We start from the raw sequence: 23,116 nt of genomic DNA on the forward strand, positions 1-23,116 counted from the left end.
CATAGTCTACTGCTGATACTCTGCTCTATCTCATATAACATATGTCTATACATTTCTGTATTTACTCGTTTTTTAAAATATTATTGGTCAATAGGCAGGAATGTAAACACTATTTCAGTTTCAGCTGCGTATTTTGAATTTAGAACCCGATTTGGTCAGTGACATCAGTGGAGTAAGAGTTAGGTATTTTTTTAAACCCAGACGAAAAAGAGGGTTTCTATAAGTTTTAAGTTCGTCAGTCTGTCCCTATTTTCCGGTCAATATCTGTTCAGTCGGAGACCCACCACACCACACCCTTATACAGTGATGGTATTCTAGTTTTTAAGTTTACAAGTAATTAGAATAATAATAATTAATGATAATTATGGGACATAATTGGCCTGAAATAAAAGAATTATTATTATTATTTTTGAACCGGTGTCCTCCCGCCGCGGCCCCGCTCTCTCCTTCTCGCCTCCTCACGTTGTGTGTGCGACTCAAGCACATCTCACCTATAACTATGCATGTAGTTACAAATTTAGCTTGGCTGATACCGACTCCAATAATAACAATAATCGTTATTAAAATTAGATTTATTAATCAGATTGTATAAAAATACGCATTTATTTTTAAAATTTTTAGTGCATATTATATCTATTGTTTTGGAATATTGTTTTTGAAGTCTAACTAATAACTTTTCTAAATTTGTGTAGATTTACTAAATTTTGCAATGCAGCAATGAACGTAAGCGCACTGCAATTTTATTACAGACAGTTCCAAAGAGAATTTAAACACTACGTTCAACAGTTCTGCCACAGATCCCTTACTGTGAGCTAAGGAGTTCCATTGATCATCTTATTTTACTACGACAATTACTTGACCATAACGACCAAACGGTAGGTGAACAAACTATCACCAACCACACAACCTTTGAAGTATATCCTTTCCAATAAAAAAAGTATTATCGAAATTGGTTGGCGCTATATCGAGTTATTCGTAAATTTGTTGGGCACATACTTATATCAAAATTAAGCCAACCACGCGGGAAGTACCAGCTTTCAAATAAAATAATTATCAAAATCGATTCACGCAATCGAAAGTTCCGAGGTAAAAACTATAAAAAAAAACATACCGATGAATTGAGAACCTCCTTCTTTTTGGAAGTCCGTTTAAAAGAGCGACTCTATTGTGTTCATTTGACGGTGTCCTTTCATCTGTCCCATTCTGACAAGTGGGTCTTGTCTGGGGACTTGTCAATAATTGTACTATATCTAATGAAAAAATATTTGTTTTATTAAATTACTTACGCTTTTTGCATATCAATCTTATATAAATAAAAGAACCTTACCGATGATTAGTCACACCATATTTTTTTCGAGTCGTTAATGTATTATTTAAGCACTTTTTATATCACACTTACGCTTGTTGATTGATACACAGTTGACACACGACTAAGGAGAAAAGTGTGCTTAAATTGTCTTTAAGCACACTTTTGCCGTTCCGTTGTCAGACTGCAAATCAGTCATTGATTCCGGCACTCATTTTCTAAAAGCGTGAAAGTCAATCTTCAGCCAATCCACAACCTGAGTATTGAACATGACAATATCAAGATTTATGAACGTGACGTAACTCGAACTATTGCCGAGTGGAAGAGCACTCGCACGGAACGCGAGAGGTCGTGAGTAAATTTTGTTTTGAAATTTGTGTAATTAATTCCAGAAGTAAGGGTTATCACTTTAAAAATATTAACAAATTGTTATATAGAGCTAAAATACCCTACTGTGATGTCAGTAGTTCAAACAAACAAGTCTATCTACTATAAAGGATTTTGGAACGTTAATCAAAATAATAACTCACTTTTATAGTGTTTTATTTACTGTCAAAGAACCACAAGCAATTTTTTTTTTAATGATAAGTATTCTAATAACTACCAACTTCTTACACCAATAACAAACCCAAAATTTGGTATGAAAGTGAAATCAATCAAGACATTGTTCATGATAATAATATAATAAATCTCTATAATATAATAAATATAATGCAACATAACCTAACAACACGTGTCAGACTGTGCAAAACGCAATAAAAACAATACGAGTTTATGAGCACACAATGAATATGCATACTTATATAAATTTAATATATTTTATGACGTGTGAGTCATGCCCGTTGCAAATAGAATTTTCTGTTTTGTTTTCTTATTCTTTTTCTTGTTGGGTGTTGCACTGACGGGGCTTGTAGCGAGGAGTGCTGCCTCGATGGCGTCGCTTAGTACGAGCGAGCGAGGCGCGTGACCTTCGTCCTCATGTTCGGCTGGAGGCGGCGGCGAAGGCTGAACTGATTTACGAACCCGCCACGTTCCACTAGCTCCTGCCATCTGAAACCAATTTCAATATTCCTGTCTTACTTTACATTGCACACAGTGATTATAACGCATGCGAGTAGTAGTATAGTCATGAAAGTGAAACAAATGAATGAATGCAAAATTTAATGACGTGGTTTACTGTGTAATGATGCACCGGATGAATTGGCAAATTGAGTCTCAATGACCTCAGGTGGCTAGCCCAACAGGGGTTGCATTGGTCGTTAGCCAAATACACTCACAACCTACAGTCTACACAATACCTGATGGTGTAAAACCCCACAAGCTGCACATATCTTTATTATGGTGGGCACCACTCATCATACACCGCTAATTAAGCAATTATTCACAATTGACGTACTATGAAATGGTCGAATGATCAAACACGCACATGTCCTGCAAAATACGAGGTCATTCCAGGAAGTCTGTAAACATCTCAAGAATGTTCTGAATTTCTGGAAGGAGATGGTCTGGTTTGATTAATGGCAAACCCCTGCACATAAAATGAATCCAATCAAGGAGTCATTCATTCAACAACAACAACATAATATAATACAATCAATAGACTTGTCTCCCAGCGAAGATGAAATCTTCCCTACTTTCCTCCACCCACTCCCATCATATAAGAAGCCTCTATTCCTGCTTCTTCGGATGGCGCATTTGCAACACTCCCCAGGTCTGATTGTTCAAGTAGCATTCATGCACGTTCAGTCGACACATTATGGACAATGAGATTATTTTCATAGGTTCTCCCCCCATGATAATCACCTTTCCTTTTCAGTTCAAAGCAATGAATATTCGTTTTGTAAAAACATTTATACATAATCACTCAAGATATACAATGACTACAAAGATTACGCTTAAAAATGTCATTCTATTATATACTAGCTGACCCGACAGACATTGTTCTGTCAATAAACGGTTGGAGAGATATGGTGAATGCGTGGGTGGGATCGTGACACAACTATATATGCAAACCTTCCTTGAGCTTCAACGAATCTATTACAAAGGATTTCATTGAGATCGGTCGAATAGTTTAGGAGTTATTAGGCAACATACATTCTCTTTTATATGTATAGATAACATGTCTCATTGAAGCTGTGCTTGTGAATTACTTATTTTTATAGAAAAATACATTATGATAATTTCTATGTTATAATATATTAATGTGGACTGTATAAAGATAATATATATTATTATATTATATATGACTGGATTGATGTGGTGGTGAAATAAAATACGAACGATTGGTGGCTTATCAAGATCCATATTGGTTGATTCTCTAAGGCTTATTAGGACTGGTTTTCTCCTCTGGAATCTCCGTGCGGCTACCAACAGCTGCGGTATTACAGCCGCAACAATTATTAGAATATACAAAATTATTATTTTATGAAATAAGAAACTAACTTTTTTTGAGTCCTAAAGTTTGATTTTTACCATATTTAAAGGGGCACTAGCGCGTCCGCACGTTGGTTGTGTCCATACTTACACAAATAGAGCAGCCACGTTTTTTTTATGACAATAAGGGATAAGACGAGCAGGGCGTTCAGCTGATGATAATTGATACAATCTGTCCATTACAATGCAGTACCCCTCAGGACTCTTGAAAAGCCCAAAAAATCTGTGTGGCACTACAATTGCGCTCGTCATGTTGAGACATAAGATGTCAAGTCCTATTTGCGCAGTAATTTCACTAGCTACGGCGGCCTTCAAACCGAATCACAATTATAATGCTTACGCATTACTGGTCCACGGCGGGAAAAGGCGTCGTTGTGGTGTTCCCATAATCTAGCCGGCATCCTGTGCAAAGGAGCGTCCCACTGGTTAGATTGTGGCCTAATTACTGTTATCTTTAATTGAAGTATATAAATACCTTAGCAAAGGAAAGACCACTGGATCCACTGCTGGTTGATGGTGAAACTGGTGTGCTTGTTTCCAAAGCAACAGCAGAAGGTACTTGTTCAGGAATACTGAAAGATTCTCGAGATGGTGGACTTCCAAATGGTGATGGGGTCGGGAAAAGGATCTCTGATGAAAAGTCAGGCTTAGGCGGACCCTCCATGGCGCGGTGATAGGCACGCTCACGACGTCGTTCGTCACGTTCTAGTTTAGCCCGGTTGCGCGCTCGCCGTTGAATTTCAGCTGAAATATTCAATATTTATTATGACATAATTTTGTATAGTTAAAAAACTTTTCAGATTTTTAGTAAATAATGGGTACACATATACATATCTGACAACCTGTATAGCCGAGTGGTTAGCGATCCTACCTACTAAGCTAGAGGTCCCGGGTCCGAATCCCGGTAGGGGCAAGCATTTATATGATGAATATAGATGTTTGTTTCCGAGTCATGGATGTTTAAATGTATTTATGTATGTATATATGAATATATGTATGTTTAAGTAAGTATATTGTATTAAATATATCATTGTCTTGTAACCCATAACACAGGCTATATATGCTTAACTTGGGGCAAGATAATTTGTGTAAAAAGTGTGTCAATATTATTATTTATATCTTTATATCTAAATGTTACTACTTTTTGGATTGTTAAATTAACTATGTGGACTTTGTTGTGGCCTTCAACACTTACATTACTATCTGCAATACCTAGTGTACCTACCACTTTATATTTTTTACAATTAATTCAATTTTTATATGATTACCTTAAGGTTAAGGTAGGTACAGATTTTAACCTTTTGCTATGTATGTTGAAGTGGACATTTATTCTATGTCTACTACGGATAGGTATATTTTATTTTTGTCATTATTAATGTTTCTTATTAGGTAACAATACGAATTTTATTTGAATGTAGACAGACAAAAGGATTTGCTTAGGTCAGGTTTTACTTTGGTCCGTTAGCACTTATTTATTGTGTAGGTATTAAATAAATAATTATTCTGAAGATAAAAACAACCCTAACAACATCAGAAGGGGTAAGAGTAACCCGTTAAAAAGAGAGGATACTTCTAGGTAAATATAAATGTTGGTTATTAGCTCTGTGCGATCAGAATTGCCCCCTATTCTATGGTCTTATAGTCTGCTATCATTGCAATAAAAAGAAGAGTGATCTTTAAAAATAAAATTAGAAATTAATATCCGAAAAAGAAAATGGACACCTAAGTGTACCAATCAGACAATACTTTCCGATATCATAATTTGTCTCTTTAATATGCAAATGCTTAAGTTATTTCTGCCACATAATGAAGAATGGAGACAAAGGGGAGGATAATCGTTCTTGGTAATACTGATGGCCAGAGATTACAAGGATCCCCATAATGATATACTCACAAGCTTAAAGGCGAAGAACCTTCTCAACCCTTTTATCATAATTATGATGAGGAACACAATGGATATGAATCGAAAGAGAGCATGCATTACAATACTGGTTACAACCATCAGTGATTAATGAATGATATACACAACCAAGATAAGATCGAAGGAGGCGATACCTGCACTATGGTCCAAACTGACACGTAGACTTATCAGCCTCAACAGACATGACATCCGTATAATGGTGGGCACACTAACGGGTCACACATCACTAAACAAACACCTCTTCACAATCTGCGTAACGGACAGTCCTAAGTGCAGAGGCTGTCTGGCCGAAGACGAAACGGTCGCTCACGTAATCCTGGAATGTGCGGGGGTGGCCAACCAACGGGCAAAAACCTTAACCAATACGAGGTCGCTCCAGGAAGTCTGCGAACACCCCAGGAATGTTCTGAACTTCTGGAAGTAGCAGGGCTGGTTGGAGTAACTGGCCATTACTGCACGCAAAATGGACCCATGCTAGTGGTCTAATTGCGGAAACAGGAGCCCCTATACCATACCATACACAACCAAGAATTAGAATACTAAAATATAAAAGTTGCAACAGTAGAAGGCTATCAAAAATCTGGAACCAGGACCAGTTTAATACAATGTAGTGTATTGTTCAGGATTTTAAAGAAATACAAAGTTCTGCAATAATTATGCTCGTTACTGAGACATTGAGATGTCTCATTAGCCCAGTTAATTCACTATGGTGCCCTGCAAATCGAAATACAATAATACTTGCGGGCAGAAAAATCAAACCCAGAGAATAAAATTCTATAAATTACCTGCAAACTGATCAAGTGCTGCTTGTGTCACATAAGGCGGCCTCAAGTCAAGTTCAACCACATCAATTGAACAGTGTAACGGCAGATGTGCTGTGTGAGGCATGTGTTTTCTGGTCTGCAATATATTCATTACTATAAATACAACATAATGTAAGGAAAAAGTAGAGCTCATGCCATTTTAGAATTTACACATTTATTAGTAAGGAGTGATAACTTAATATCAAGTGATAAAACTCCATAAAATCTTAATAGAAAATCATCAGCAAGTAAAAAACTAATTTGGATTTGTTAAACAAATAAAAAATATTATATTTTCTTAAAGTAGATCTATCAGGACCAAATTGGTTTATTTCAAAGTGATAAAACTATGGGGGTATACAGAAGAACATGAACTAAGTAGAAACCATAAGTACAATTAAGTCATAAGCAGTATTGATTGCATGTTTTATCTAGCGAATGATTTCATTATTCATATCTATACATATAAAAAAAATTGGAGTGTCTGTTTGTAATATTGAAATAACCATTTTTATTACAAGTATATGAATATATATACGGTACTTACACCAAAATAACATTTTTTACAATTTATGTCTGTGTGTCTGTCTGTTTGTTCCGGCTAATCTCTGGTTCCGGCTGGACTGATTTTGACGGGACTTTTATTTGCAGGTTGCTGATGTAATATAGAGTAACTTAAGCTACGTTTATTGTAGAAAAAGACTTTTATTTTAGAAGAATAATGTAATGTTGCAATGTCCAAGAAACAGTCTAACTCTTAAAATAATTTATATGGCAAAAAAATGTTTGCCGGGTCAGCTAGTATTACATATATTTGAGTTTTTCATGAACAAAAAAGTGGGTGTGAATAATACCTGTTCTCCAAGTGATATAGTGTCTCTGTGGAGTACTCTGCCGTGTATAACCTCCGGTGCTGCCACCAACGCACCCCAAGATGCATTCAACATTCGCACATTGAGGCTATTCAAAAACACTTGCTGACCATCATCAGCTGAAATTGAACAAAACAAATGCTTTGAGTTTTTGAGAATGACAGATGGAATGTGCAGATATGTGAACTTAATTGATATCTTAACCCTAATATATTCATAAGTAAGGCATTGAAGTACAACAAACAACTAGATTCCCAATCGCGTATTAAAGGTTGTTAAAAAATGTCCGAGCGGCGTTGTATATACGAATACATTAACTTTTACAGATAACATTAAAACATTCATTCAAATCAACACCTTATTTCGTAGCAGTAATGTTCTATGTCTATTATCTATGTCTAAGTCTATTCATGTATAAAACTCTGCCTAAAAGACGCGTAGGCAGAGTATCGTTTCAGACACTTTAAGTGTGATTGAGAGTTTAGTTACATAAAGTATGTCCATGTAAGCAGGCTTTAACACCTAAATGATTTAGCATGTTCTACCAGGATTTTATAAAGAAAATAGTAAGCACTTTACTGGTTAACGAACACATGCATACTAGCAATATTAAAATAGCTTAGAGGTCTTGTGAAAAAACAGCTCGAAAGGTTGATGCATACAATATATTATAATTTATGTAGTTTATTTTTCATAACTGTTTATGAAATTTTTAATATTTAAAACACTTTTAACTTGACACAGCCCTTAACATTGAGTAAACCCAAGAAAGTGTAGCATATTCAGTAAACCAACTATATTGTTAACTAAATTTAATTAATACTTTGTAGAATAAAGCATCTTACCTTGATAGAAATAAAAATATTTTGCCTGATTCTCTTTGTCAATCTCATTTAGATCATTTTTGTCTTCTTCAGATGTAGTGCTATCAGGTACAGGCAAGTCATCCAGTGTATTTTCATTTATGTCAAATATTTTATTTTCATCTTCGTCTACCTGCTCAGGATCATTTGAGCTTATATCTAATTCAGATAATTCTACAGCACAAGCACCACCTTCTTCATCATTCACATCAAACCAATCATATTTCATTCCACAACTTGTATTTTCTTCTACAACAATGTCTTTAGTTGGGCTCGCAATAGCTTCTGGCTCCACATATTCTTGTGGAATCATTTCTTTCTTAATTTTCAGCATTTGTAATGCTTGTTCAAGGTAAACAAGTTCAGTTGTATCTATTTCAGCTTGAATTTGGCCTTCAATTTCTTGTTTGTCTCTTTCTGCTATATCAAGGATCTGTTGAGATGTAATGATAATATGATTACAAAAAATTTGAAGTTCAAAAATAGATGGGTATTGTACTGGTTCAATTTGGATGATTTTGTTATCTAATATAAGTCAAATCAAATCAAGTCAAGTCATTTAATTGCATAGATTGAGTGGGTACATTGGTGTTACATTACAATCATAGGTGCTAACAATCTGCCGGGTAGGCATGCAAAAATAATATTTTACAATTTTTACTCAAGTTCACCGTGAAAAACAACATAAAAACCAAATTGTTCATAAAAGTCTATCCACCATAATATAATGAAAATATGAAAAATAAAAATTGCTTACTAAATATGTTAATTTGAAATATCTGAATTAACTTATTCTAATGACTATAGATTCATGTTTGTTAAATACTCTTTAACTGAATAATATTTCTTCGCCATTAAAAATTCCTTAATTTTATTTTTAAAGAGTTAATATTTAAGTTTTGGTCCGCTAATGATGCTAATGTATGAGTCTATTGGTTGAGAGGTATTTACATGTATTAAAATTTACTAGTTTACTATAATATTATGTTGAACTTAAATCTCATTATTATGTATGTCATTTCTGTTGTGACCACTTTTCTTTTTTTATTGTATTCGGTTAATGCTGTGTACAATTGGATTAGTTTCGATATCAGGATCACATAAATTATTGTTATTAAATTATAGTATTGTCTTGTTATCTGTTATTGTAAATAAATATTTATTGGGTAGGCATTTGCCTACCCATCCAGTAACAGATAACAATGCTATATATCGGATCTATAAAATCTAAGTGTGGTAGGGGCATAACGGTTGCTGGTGATCACTATGTAAGCCCCAACAGAGCAGCCAGGATCAGCACCTCTACATTATTAAATCATAATTTAAAAAAAAATCTATTATGTGCCCATTAATTAATAATAAATTATTTTCAAATAAATAAGTCATGTGATGTCTAATTTATTCTGTTCAATCATTGTTTTCTGTTGTATAGGTAGGTGTTCATGTTAAAATTTAATATTTTGTGTGTTGTGTCTAGTGACTAGTGACGACCCGTAAGTCCATGTCAGATATAATTATAAGTACTAAGATCCCACCGCTCGATTCTGTATGTATTTATTTTTTTTGATGAAAATTTTATCAACAAAAATGTACCTGTTTACACCTGGCAACCATTATGTTTTAAATGATATTACAATTTATAAAAAACAAATATATAGGTGAAATTTACATCAGAAAGAGGATAAAAAATTTATGGGCCACCCATTGCTAATACATTTCTCCCTAAAAATTCATTTAAAATTAGTTTACCTACAGAATCGAGCAGTCTTTCGAGACTCTAAGTAATCTAAGTATTGTCCTTGTTATGTATCAATAGATCTTGTATGTACATGTGCTAGTTTTTTATGCTGGTCAGGATACAATGTCATGAAAATTGTTTTATAGTAATTGGTCTTATATGCATGTACAAATTATCACTTTCCAGTAGTATTAGGTATATATATCAGATTTTATTTTATGTTGCGAAACCGCCATAGTGATAGTACCAATAAATGAAGAGCAGATTATTCATTTGGTTATAGCTACTGCGAAAACTACTGAACCAATCGGAATAATACGCTACCATGAGATTCAGTGTCTTTCGGAGAAGGTTACTTAGTAGTCCTTGATTTGTAAACGAATGTCTTTTTTATATTTATCCTCCACACCCAGCACTAAAAGATACAATGAGTGGGCGCGTGGTACTTAATTTATATGGTTAAACAACACTATGTATATGTCATGTGTGAACACATTTTTGATCAAGTCAGCACTTAGCACACTATTAGATAAATGCAAATTTACCTTTATGTACTAAAATTGAAATACAAACCTGTTGATGAGTTGCTGAGAATAATTTAGCAAATGGCGATGCTTGTTGTTCTTCTAAAGGAAGAATTGTGTCTTCCTTCATTGCAGTTATTGCGCCACGCGGAGGCGCTACTTCGACAACACTTGATCCTCTCAGACGGCGTACAAGACGCATAGTTACCTACAACAAATTATATCTTATTCAGCAGTTGCTGTGGAAGTGTGCTGTTTAAGTGGAAATGGACGGGTCATATGATCAGAGGCCCAAACGAGTGGTCACAGAAACTCACCCATTGGTACCTGAGAGATGCTAAAAGAACGAGAGGCAGACAGATACTAAGGTGGAAAGATGACATAAAGAATGTTGCTGGACCAGTTTGGAGTAGAGAAGCGCGGGAGAGAGAGCACTGGAAGGTCCTAGAGGAGGCCTTTGTCAGTGGACAAGCTAGATATATTGTTAAAAAATAGAGGAAATAAAAAAATAAACATGTGACTACATAACGAATATCTAGAAATAAAGCCTATCTTTATCTTTTATCTAAGCAGTTGCTGTACATAAGCAAAATCAAATTTTTCAACAAATCTCATTGACGTATAATAAACAAATAAGACTCACAATCACACTCAAACATTGTCTGAAGCAAAACTTTGCCTACGCGTCTATTAGTTTTCGTTAGGTTGTGTTATGACCGCGCTTTGAAAACAACGCCAAGCAATGACAAGTGTGTCCAAATCTATACTAATATTATAAAGCTGCAGTGTTTGTTTGAACGCGCTAATCTCTGGTACTACTGGTCCAATTTGAATGATTCTTTCAGTGTTGGGTAGTCCATTTATCGAGGAAGGCTATATATAGGCTATGTTTTTTTTTTCAAAATTAGGGATCCGTAATAAAATTGCTATTTTGTAACACAAGGTGTAAAATCGAAAACCTATTTTTGCGTGCGCTGCAAAAACTATTGACAATAGAACAAAATGATGTACAATATATATATAGGCAATATTTTATTACTTATAAAACTATCGCGTGAATTATACTTTATATGGCAAAACAACGTTTGCCGGGTCAGCTAGTAAAAGCATATTTTCCAAACTTAAAAAGGATGGAGTGTCGTATTTCAGGTAAGTGCCCACTTTATATTTACAAAATTATTCTAACTTGACGCTTTTAATCAGTTTGCTATATAATTACATTTCAATTGTTAAAACAAAATGCTGACGAATGTGGTTCTTATGAGCGTATACAACAGACTTTGAACATTACTACCACAAAATAAGGTGGTAATTTGAATGTATGTTTAAGTGTCATCTATATCTGTTAATGTTAAAATTTAATATGTATTCACAACGCCACTTGGACATTTTTGATGATATATAATAGTTGATTGTGAGTTTAGTTGTTTATCATACATCAATGACAAATCTTTATAAATCTGGTGTAATAATGCAATCAAACTTGGGAGAAACTTGTAAATATTCATACTATGCATTCTGCTATAACATTATCAATGTGAAAAAGCATCAAACTTTATTTATTTGTTTGAAACTTTAGTAGAATACATATTGAAACTTTTACAAACATAAAGCAAGCATTATTTACAATTGTTACATGTGCACCTATTACAGAAGGCAAAGCAAGAAGTTTAAAACTTAAGTTGTAAGTTAATGCTATTTTTTATTTTGATTGAGCCAAGGAAAAATATTGAATATATCTGTGGTTGAGTATTTTTTAGCAAACTTCTTGCATTGCTCACCTGTTCTCATAAGTAGAGAGTAAGTCTAGAAAATTAGATTGTAGAAGAATGTCAATAGGTTTGCATGGAAGTGTTGAAGGCACACTAACTTCTTTAATATAACATTATACTATAAGTATGATCTATGCTGAATCATGGCGAGTTTACATTATAAAATATTAATTACTGAATAAATAAAATTATAACATAACCATTTAGAGTCATATTTTGGGAAAAAAGATTAAATATCCAACCTGTTCTGCAGGTGCATCCCATTGTATGAGCCGTGTTGGTTTCATGTCAGCAACTTGGAGCGGAACAGCACACACAGGACATGGTGGAGGCTGTTTGTCGTGAGTTGAAGTGTAGTGCAGCACACACGCCCAGCAATATACATGACCACATTTGCCGACTCTACCAGCTACTGGTTGCCCAAGACAAATAGGACATTGACAATTACCAGCGCTTCTCACCACCTGCCAATATTGATAAACTTATTGTATGTTTGCCATAGATGGACAAGTGTGGGATAATCAGTATATATATGAACATAATCATATGAACTTCACAGTTTGTTTCTGCCAGTTTTATTAATGTAGCTATTGCTCACCAATCAGACATACCCAAATTCATGATATATCCTGGTATAGCATACAATGGTATAGTATGTACCGTGTTTGTTTACTCTATAGTGTCTATTGTATTCTATTCTAATTCATGTCAAATAAATCATGGTAATGTAAACACATATTTTATTTGCTCTCGTATAATATTAAGGTTAAAACCTAGTATCCCATAGTACAATTGAGAAGGTAAAAATTGTTGTAGTTGATAGAGCTTTATTCCATGATTAATTTTATTAGAAATTAATGTTACCACTCTTATTACAACATAATGCACTATAATACCAGAGAAAAAAGCATTATAACCTAACCTCAAATTATGATATTTTTAAGGTTAGGTTAAGGTTTGGGAAGGTACCCCCACCCCCATTTCCTTATTTGTAATATATAATATTAGGATAGACATGGTGTACTCGCTTTTTTTTGAAGGTACCCATGTCGTATCGTCCCGGAAACACCGCACAAGGAAGCTCTTTCCACAGCTTTGCAGTATGTGGAAGAAAGCTCCTTGAAAACCGCACTGTGGAGGACCGCCACACATCCAGATGGTGAGGATGATATCCTAACTTGTGGCGTGTCGTGCGAAGGTGGAGTTCGGCGGCAGGAATCAGGTTAAGCAGCTCTTCGGAACACTCCCCGTCATAAATGCGGTAGAAGACACACAATGAAGCGACGTCTCTACGCAACGCCAAGTGATCCAGCCGTTCATAGAGCACTGGGTCCCCGACAATTCGAGATGCTCTGCGTTGCACGCGGTCAAATGGATCGAGCTGAGACTGGGGTGCGCCAGACCAGAGATGACAGCAATACTCCATGTGTGGCCGGACCTGCGCTTTGTAGAGCGCTAGTATGTGGGCCGGCTTGAAGTATTGCCGTGCTCTATTAATGACGCCCAGTTTCTTTGAAGCCAATTTGGCTTTGCCTTCCAGATGACCACGAAATTGGCAATCGCTCGAGATTTCGAGACCCAGTATTCCGATACTAGGCGAGGCTTTGAGGGAAGTGTTGTCGAAGAGCGGTGATACGACAAATGGGGTTTTTTTAGTGGTAAACGCGCAAACTTGAGTCTTCTGGGGGTTAAATTGGACAAGGTTCAATTTTCCCCATTCCGCGACCTTCTCAAGAGAGGACTCGATAGAAGACACAAGTTTCTCCCGGCACTGGTCGACGATTTCCCGAGAGAGACCTGCATGGCCCGTGTATACGGCATCACCAGTGCTGTCGTGTGCATAGCAATGAATGTTGGAGGTGTCCAACATATCATTGATATGCAGAAGAAACAACGTGGGAGACAGCACACAGCCTTGGGGCACTCCAGCATTCACGGGCTTCGGGTTCGAGCAATATCCGTCGACAACGACGAGGAAGCTGGAGGTCCACTTGCACAGGCTCTCGGGAAGCCCAAATGATGGAAGTTTGGAGAGGAGCGCCTTGTGCCATACACGATCAAAGGCCTTCGCTATATCCAGGCTAACTCTCAGGCCTTCCCCCTTGCTTTCAATAGCCGCAGCCCATCTATGTGTTAGGTATACCAGAAGATCACCTGCCGACCGACCATGGCGAAACCCGTATTGTCGGTCGTTGATCAACTGGTGACCCTCTAGGTATACCAACAGCTGACGGCTAATTATGCTCTCCATGATTTTGGAGAGCAGGGAGGTAATAGCAATAGGCCTGTAGTTTGCCGGATCCGAACTGTCTCCTTTTTTTTGGATCGAATGGACAAGGGCAGACTTCCATGAGTCAGGGACTACGCCTTTAGAATAAGAGTGCCGGAATAAACGCGTTAGCACCGGCGTCAACTCAGGGGCACACGTTCTAAGCACGATTGGAGAAATTCCATCCGGCCCGCTCGACTTCCTGACGTCCAACGAAAACAGAGCTCGCCTAACAGTTTTCTGTCTGAACTGTACTTCAGGCATAGAGCTCTGACACGGCGGGATGGTCGGCGGTGTTTTTCCGTTGTCGTCAAGAGTCGAGTTGGAGGCGAAAAGAGTGCACAAGAGATCGGCTTTCTCTTTTGCCGTATGGGCCAGGGTGTCATTCCTCATGTGCAACAGCGGCATAGACGGCTGGCTGAAGTTACCAAGAGCAGCTTTCGACAACGACGAGAACTTGCGTGTTCCGGTCGGGTAACTGGAAAGCTGCTCGCCGATTTTGACGACGTGTTTTGACTTTGCCGCTTAAAAAATCTAGAGGCACGGTTGTATTTCCTCTTAAGAACTGTGCAGTTCGGATCCTTTGTGCCCAGCGCCGCAACCCAAGCTCGATACGCCTGTTTTTTGCAGTCAGATGCTGCTTTAATTGACGCATCTAACCAGGGCTGTGATCTGCCACCAATGGGTACTACAGAGTTTGGTATAAAAATATCCATACCCTGTAGTATCACATCGGCTACTGCAACGGCGCAGGCACTAGGATCATCCGAAGGGAAACAAACCCTGCCCCAAGGGTAAGATACAAAAAAGGAACGCATCCTATCCCTTATCTGCTGACTTGTAGTGCCAAACGCGGCGGGTCGATGGTGGTCTGCGACGTTGGCGTCGGATAGGCACTACACTGGGCAATGGTCGGACGTTCCGAGAGGAGCGTCGACAAAGACCTGGTAACCATCAGGATGTGTAGTCAGCAGAAGATCTAATAAGGACGGCATGTGGCTATCCACATCTGGGAGCCACTCAACCAATTGGGACAGACCATACGCCAATGCAAAATTATGCACAGATCGCCCTGCGTAGTTTGTGGTACGTGATCCAAGCCATTCGGCACTGTGCATGTTGAAATCACCCAAGATAATTGTGGACTATAGCTATATCAACTACAAAACTTTTACGTCCTAATTTGTGCTGTGATACCAAGTCCAAGCCAATCAATTAATACCTTTACTAGGCTTATGAGTATAAAATTGCAATGAACATTATTATGGAGTTTTGTGAGAATTTAACTAGAATCCAAAACGATCAAACACAATTATGAAATGAAAATATGACTCACAATTTCTTCAATTTTATCCCACTTTATTGGTAAATCTGGGTCCATTAACATTTCTTTAACATCCACATCTTTCCTCACAACAAATTGACAACTGAAAAATATTTTTTTATGTATTTATTCTGCAATAGAATTTCATTTATGTCTCGAAATTTGAGTCTCTTATTAAAAATTGTTATAATTGATTGCAATGTCATGACATCATAATTTACAAAACAGTAAGTACATACAGTAAGAGCTCCTTATTTGCATGTCCTTCATTCACATTTAAAAAAATTCATAGATTTAAAAAATGTAACCCATTTCCTATATTTGTAGCTAAATATTTCTTTAATTTGTGTATCTAATCAGTACATAGAACCATATACCACCCGCAAATAAATAGCTTTTACTGTATAATAAATAAATTAAAAACAAACAATTTAATATTAACTTACTACGCTCTTAGATATAGATCATGTTCAAATTTATGGTAAGAACGATTTTGAACATGTCTATGAACAGGTGCCATCCTAGGATCATAAGATCGTTGTGAATTTGGCCTTTCATTGTTTCCACGAGGGGAATACATAAAATTCAGCAAATGGTTTAAGTTTTGCTTCTTGCTTCCAGGCAACATTAAAGACCCTACCTCAGCTTCATCATCATTTTCTATCCTGTTAAAAAATATATTTAGTGTGTTTCATGTTTCTTTAGAATAAAAGATACACTTAAATATTGCATTTATAACACTGTAATATCAACTAAAAATAAATAGAAAGATAGAAACCATAGTAATTTTTTTTTATAAAATGTAGTGTTTGAGCCATCAAACTGCTAAATATATTTCATTAGTTATACATAAGAGCTCATAATTATTTACTGATATGGAAAATATTAAATTATGACAGTGTAGAACTAATTAGAAAAATATGTGATACCAAATAAAGCTTGCTGGTCAGTTAATGAGACTAGATCCTCAATGAAAAAATTCAACAATAACAACATCCTAGATTATAAGAAGATCAAAGGTATTACCGGCTGTAATGTAGCTATGTATATATTTATAAGATCATGTGTGTTCATTTATAGTTCACTTAGTATGAAGGCCTATTACTATGCTATTTTCCTTCAGTTAATCAGGTGAAAATAGTTAACAGACAAAAACAAATGGTTAAGGAATTGTTAAAACAAGTTCACTAATGTAATTCAATCTTATAACAACAAGCATAGCTTTAAAAAATTCTTACTAATATACAACAACTATCTTATTCGATCATATACTACTTTTCTTTAACTGTCTATGATTGAAATTATTGTAGTTAATAGTCCTAAAATAATATGTATTGGAATGTTTTAAAACAATGTATCTTGTAATATATCACAAACCCGGTGCTCTGCGCTCCACCCAAAGCAATGCCAGCTGAGCCGCGAGGCCGGGGTCTCTTGTCCAGCTGGCCTCTAGCTCTTGGTGTAGATAGGTTTTTCCGATTGTTTTCATTTTTGGGATTACTGGCGGATGTCTCGCGTTTTTTGTTATTTCGTGGTAACGGCTTATGTGTCAATTCTAAAAGCAACCACTTACATTACAGTTTGTGATGTTATCTCAAATTTTGTTGTGTAAAGTTGATATAATATAATGACATCATGAGAGAGATGACCTTAAGCTAGGGTATTTACCAACCTAAGTTTTTCTTACAGTCGATGGCGGATGCCCTCGACTGTTGAGCATTTGATCGATTTAAAGATTTTTTGTCCATTCTGGGGTCTTCCAACATCCACAAAAGTTTCGCGGGCTGCTCCGCAAGGAGAGGACGAAATTACGTACAGGGCCGACATTTTAGAAAGCCATGTTTTATATTACGAAATAAAGAAAATAACAATATTTAAGACTGTTAAGAGTTACCGAGAGGTAATTTAAGAATATAAAGCTTAAACACAAGAATTAAGGGAGTTTATAGAACTCCCTTACTGCCGCTCACGACAAATTATTTAAACAAAACACTTATCAATAGCCACCAATATGGCGACCAGCCATTCAGCCGGCAGCCAGAAAAATTTAGAATAAGCAAAAACTCAAATTAGCAACTCGGCTATTGACAATTTTGCGTTGATCAACTTCCGTTTTCCAACCATAAATAAACAAAGAGGATGTACGTACTAAGTAAATTACACTATGTTGTCTATCTACACTCCAATGTCATCCTCAAATTGACTAGGGAATTGGGTTAACACACAGACGTATAAAAATGAACCTTTCCTTTTAAACGTCTGTGGGCTAACAGTTAATACCAGCCGACAACCGTTGAAGGTCAAGACGATGCCATATTGAAAATACGTTTTATTTATTTTTTAATATTACTTGCAATAATATTTAAGCAAGCAGCAAGTCACACATAAAAAACTCGTTCAAGTCTTTTAAATCCCTTAACTAAAGGAGCAGGCTTCCCTTGTGAACAAAATGGCTCCATTATCTCTTTTGTTACAATGTATTACGAAAGTATATTTCGATTTCAAATTGATCCAACTTCACCAACCAACCGTGCTACAAACGCAATGCTATTGGTTGAAGCGCAGTGTGATGTCAGAATCTATGCCATAATATGTTAGTTAGTTAGTAGAAATGCCTGATGTGTTTGATAATTTTTAGGATGGAAAAAAATCAAATTTAGGAATTTTTAAAATTCATGCATATACCCTATTATTCTAGACAAAGTGCTAACTAATAATCTGAGTGGAGCTGCAACGTTTTTTTTCAATTCCACTATTTACCGCATTGATAACATCGCTTTTTTCACGTAGACTTAGTCTACAGTTTCCGCTCTGTACTCGTGTTGTTCTTAGTAATGGTTATTACTTATGTGGTTACAAAACAGAAAAAACTAGTATTTACCAGTGGGAGGCTCCTTTGCACAGGATGCCGGCTAGATTATGGGTACCCCAACGGCGCCTATTTCTGCCGTGAAGCAGTAATGTGTAAGCATTACTGTGTTTCGGTCTAAAGGGCGCCGTAGCTAGTGAAATTACTGGGCAAATGAGACTTAACAGCTTATGTCTCAATGTGACGAGCGCACTTGTAGTGCCTCTCAAAATTTTTGAGTCTTTCAAGAATGCTGAGCGGCACTGCATTGTAATGGGCAGGGCGTATCAATTACCATCATCCGGACGTCTGGCTCATTCGTCCCTTATTTTCATTAAAAAAAATAGTAGAAATGGCATCATGTCATTTTACTATGGAAACCGATGTCGCAAAACTCACATCTATTAAACATGTAATACACACACTTAATTCTGACTTTATGATAGGCCTAAATTCACAATCACGAAAAGACATAACTACAAAAATTTGCTTACATCAATTTCGAACTTAATACAATTACGCTAATCTGATATTCTTTAAGGGATTATGATAGCCTCAGAACTTTTTCTTAAATTGCGAACAATAACATATAAAAACTTGAAGTAATTGGAACTCTGTAACCACAGATTTGAATTCTGTCAAAATTTGAATTCTAGCGTTGTACAAAAATGAATAAACATATCGATAAGTTAGTGACAACTAGAAATGATGTAATCAGGGTTGATAAGGTATATTACCGAGAAAGTACGTCGTAAGCTAAAATAATAATAGGCCAACATTTTTTCTTAGATATAGTTTTATTTAAACAGATGTATATATATATATTTCGCTCACTACAAAAAAAATCAAGACAGCGTACACGAATAGTCTTGGAAAGTTTCAATATCAATATTATATTTACCTGGGAAGCAATATACGCATAAAACATAGTTTTTTTTAAAGTATTCATCGTTATTCTGTATTAGCCCAGGGGCCATAAAGACATTGGATTTTTATAAACCGTACTGCTACCATACATTATGTGCGTGCGAAAAGATAATTTCCAAAACAAGCATTAACGAATGATTGATTAAAAGAGAAGCTATAAGTAATTATGGAGTATTAATAATCTTGTTAGTCTTATGATATTTTATATTATGATGTACATTCTTCTTTTTCGGCGTTACACTCTTGTCAGAGTGGTCGTGGTCGTCACGTCGAGGTTAGCGGCCTGTTTCACAATGCGACGCCACTCGTGCATTCATGCAAAGTACCGTCGACAGCTTGTCTCACTTGATCCGTCCACCTCATCGGGGACCTGCCTCGTGGTCTAGTGCCCTCGACTTTACCCTGCACTATTAAGCGTTCTATGGAGTCGCTTCCACGTTGCGATACATGCCCGAAGAAAGTGAGGATGCGAGCTTGTACGGTAGCATACAGTCTCTGTTTGATGCCGAGCTCCCGAAGAATGGACTCATTGGTTCGGTTCCGATCCGATTCCGTCCACGATATACCGAGCATTCTTCTCCAGCACCACATCTCAAGAGCATTGATCTTTTTCTTCTCACTTTCTCGTAGGTGACATGGACGTCTCAGCAGCGTAGAGGAATATGGGGAATATGAGAGCCCTTACAAGTCGTATTTTGGTGGTTTTAGTGATATTGCGATCCTTCTTTAGAGACTGAGCGTTTGGCGATTAAACAAAACAACTGCTTGACTGTGAGGAATATGTGGAAGATGTATGGAAGATATGATTTATAAAAAAGTTACTTGATATATATACAAAATCCTTAAAACTAGTTACCCAATTACAATCGTTACTTAAAAAATATTTACAAGTTCAGAAAATACACACCAATACTAGAGCTTACATTTTAACCAATAGTAAAACGTTTCATTCAATAAGATTTGAGTATAATATTATGTGTTCTATCACGCTCTAAAACTAATGCTATCGCAGTTTGTGTAAACTCGCGTCGAACCTCGATCATACGATGTCAATGAGCATTCCGCACCTACTTTATTGCTCATTGATTAAAATTGCATGAATAGCGATCGACGCCCGAGTCCCGACGCTTCATTCGAGGACGCTCGGCCTTGCTGTGCGGTTGTGTAACGCGGAGCATATGACTGATCACGTGAGTATATCTGCGATCGTCGAGAGAAAGTACGATGCTTGAAACTTCACTGAGATGACTAAACTGGTGATCTGTATGATTCTATGAGTTGATGTACAGCATTATGAAATGGTTCTTATCAGAGCTAATATTACGTTATACAAAATAAAATGTTCTTATCAGAGCTAATACTACGTTATATAAAATAAAATGTTCTTGTCAGAACGAATCTTTCGGCATACGCTTATTACAGTTATTATGCACGATTACTATTTCTACGATCTATAATGCTACGTTACAAGTTAGATATTAGACATTTGTGTTAATTGATATTATTGGTTGTAGGTACAGCTACACTTCCATATTTTCCTCAATTTATCCATAGCCGATCTGGAGATTGCCATGCGTCGTTTGATTTCGTCTATGCAGCCGCCATTATTTGAAATCAGTGCCCCCAGGTATATATAAGTAGGCACTACCTCGCAATTTGCTACTTTCTTAACCTCTGGCGAGTTGTTCTTAGCACGGTCGACAATCATCACTTTGGTCTTGCTGCGATTAATTCTGAGGCCAAAATCAAGACTAACGTTTTCTAGCCTGTGTAGTAGCTCTTACATATGAGGGATGCTACTTGCGAAGAGGGTGGTTACATCCGCGTAGCGTAAGTTCGATATTTTTGTTCTCCAATAGTGATACCGTCTGTCCAACCATCAAAAGCAATTCTCATAATCAGTTCTGTGTAGATGTTAAACAGTAATGGAGAAATTATACATCCTTGTCGGACTCCTGTACTGGGCTGGAAACTGTTGGATTGAACCTCATCGGTTCTTACTGAGGCCGTACCATCTTCGTAAAGTTCGGAATTTTTCGATTATCTGGCGTACAGACAGTATCTGCTCCCGTGTACTCTTTCCTTTTACGAACCCAGCCTGCTCTGGCGATATTTCTCTAGATAAATAGGATTTCAGACGCTCATTCACGATGTGAAGAAGAATTTTGCTAGCATGGGGTATCAGAGCAATCAGGCGGTAGTTGCTGCAGGATTTGGTGGAGCCTTTCTTGTGTAGTGGGATAAACATGGTGTGTGCCCAATCGCGAGGCCAAGCGCAGGTCCTCCATATGTTGTTGCAAAGCCCGTGGAAGATTTGTACACCATACTCTCCATTTTTGAGATGTTTAATGGCTGCTCTTACTTCATCTTCCAGTATGTCAGGCTCCAGTTCATCGGTATTAGGCTCAGTTGAAGGAAAAGATTGTGACTGCGGATCACTAAACAGAGACTGACAGTAGGCCCTCCAGGTCTCGGAAATAACGTCCAGTTCTGTTACGGTTTCTCCCAGAGCGTTCTCTATAGCCCACGTTTTGGAGGAGAGGGTTTTCGTGATGGACTTGATCTTGTGGTGGAGGTCTCTGGATGGATCTTATCAGCATGAGCTTCTACTTCGGTACATATTTTTTGAAGATGAGTGTTCCTATCTCTCCTGCATGCCTCCTGAATACGTGCTAACTTTGCGTTAAGGTCTCTCACGTTAGCTCCTGAAGCCTTCATCAACCTTCTTTCCTCAACAAGGTCTAAAGTACTGTCACTCATCCAGTGCTGTCGCTTACGTATCCCCGCTGGTGTTTTTGATCCCTTGACAGCTTTGGATATGCTCGCCTGATCCCAAAGTATGTCTGAGCTCTCTGTATGGGGATTCAACTCCGTCCATTGACTCCAGTTTTACTCTAATACAGCTGAAAATTTTGAGACATTGTCTACTGTTAATCGCCTTTGATTGGATGGTTTTCGAGCTGCTCTTAGTTTCAGCTTTATTTTGGAGATCAAAAGTTGGTGGTCAGATCCACAGTCAGCTCCAGGAAGCGTGTGGGCGTTCCTGATTGAGGTTTTCCATCGTGACCTGATTAAGATATAATCTATTTGATTGCGATAATTCCCGTCTGGTGAAGTCCAAGTATACAGTCTCCTAGGGTGGTTTTTAAAGAAACTGTTCGCTATAATGAGGTCATTTTCTGCCGCGAATTGCATCAGGCTTTCTCCTCTCTCATTGCGCTGACCCAGTTCATACTTTCCGGCACAAACGCTTAGTTGATGGGCATTCATACCTATCTTTGAGTTAAAGTCTCCCAGTATAAGCAGAAGTTCTCTTTTGGGTATCTTAGAGGTAGCCGATTCCAGCTTTGTATAAAAGTTCTCCAGATCTTCTTCACTCGCAGTGCTAGTAGGAGCATATTAGCCTGTATTATGTTTAAGTTCACATGTGAAGCTTTTAGCCATTTCTGCTGTACGTGTCGTTACCGGAGAAATAAACGACATGGGTGTCCGTTGTGAAATAGCTATTTCCTTTAC

General features: G+C 37.0%; 1 protein-coding gene across 1 annotated transcript; it reads right to left on the reverse strand.

Moving 5' to 3' along the window:
* Positions 1-1,832: 1,832 nt before the first annotated feature.
* LOC126967532 (RING finger protein 10) lies at positions 1,833-17,876 on the reverse strand. The gene is made up of 11 exons (XM_050812042.1): positions 17,498-17,876; positions 17,203-17,380; positions 16,272-16,490; positions 15,838-15,928; positions 12,475-12,696; positions 10,510-10,668; positions 8,181-8,631; positions 7,318-7,454; positions 6,446-6,560; positions 4,215-4,483; positions 1,833-2,356 (listed from the first exon to the last, which is right to left on the reverse strand). Exons 1-11 carry the CDS (start codon positions 17,589-17,591, stop codon positions 2,126-2,128), a joined length of 2,166 nt encoding a protein of 721 aa, XP_050667999.1. The 5' UTR covers positions 17,592-17,876; the 3' UTR covers positions 1,833-2,125.
* Positions 17,877-23,116: the final 5,240 nt, after the last annotated feature.

This window comes from Leptidea sinapis, chromosome 13 (assembly GCF_905404315.1).
Source record: "Leptidea sinapis chromosome 13, ilLepSina1.1, whole genome shotgun sequence".
NCBI classification, from domain to species: domain Eukaryota; kingdom Metazoa; phylum Arthropoda; class Insecta; order Lepidoptera; family Pieridae; genus Leptidea; species Leptidea sinapis.

Excerpts from the sequence above, each read along its gene's own strand:
- LOC126967532 (XM_050812042.1), bottom strand. The coding sequence starts at position 17,591 with ATGTTGGAAGACCCCAGAATGGACAAAAAATCTTTAAATCGATCAAAT. Across the intron at positions 17,381-17,497 it reads CGACTGTAAGAAAAACTTAG|AATTGACACATAAGCCGTTA; the intron begins GTTGGTAAATAC and ends GGTTGCTTTTAG. Across the intron at positions 16,491-17,202 it reads GGTGGAGCGCAGAGCACCGG|GATAGAAAATGATGATGAAG; the intron begins GTTTGTGATATA and ends ATTTTTTAACAG.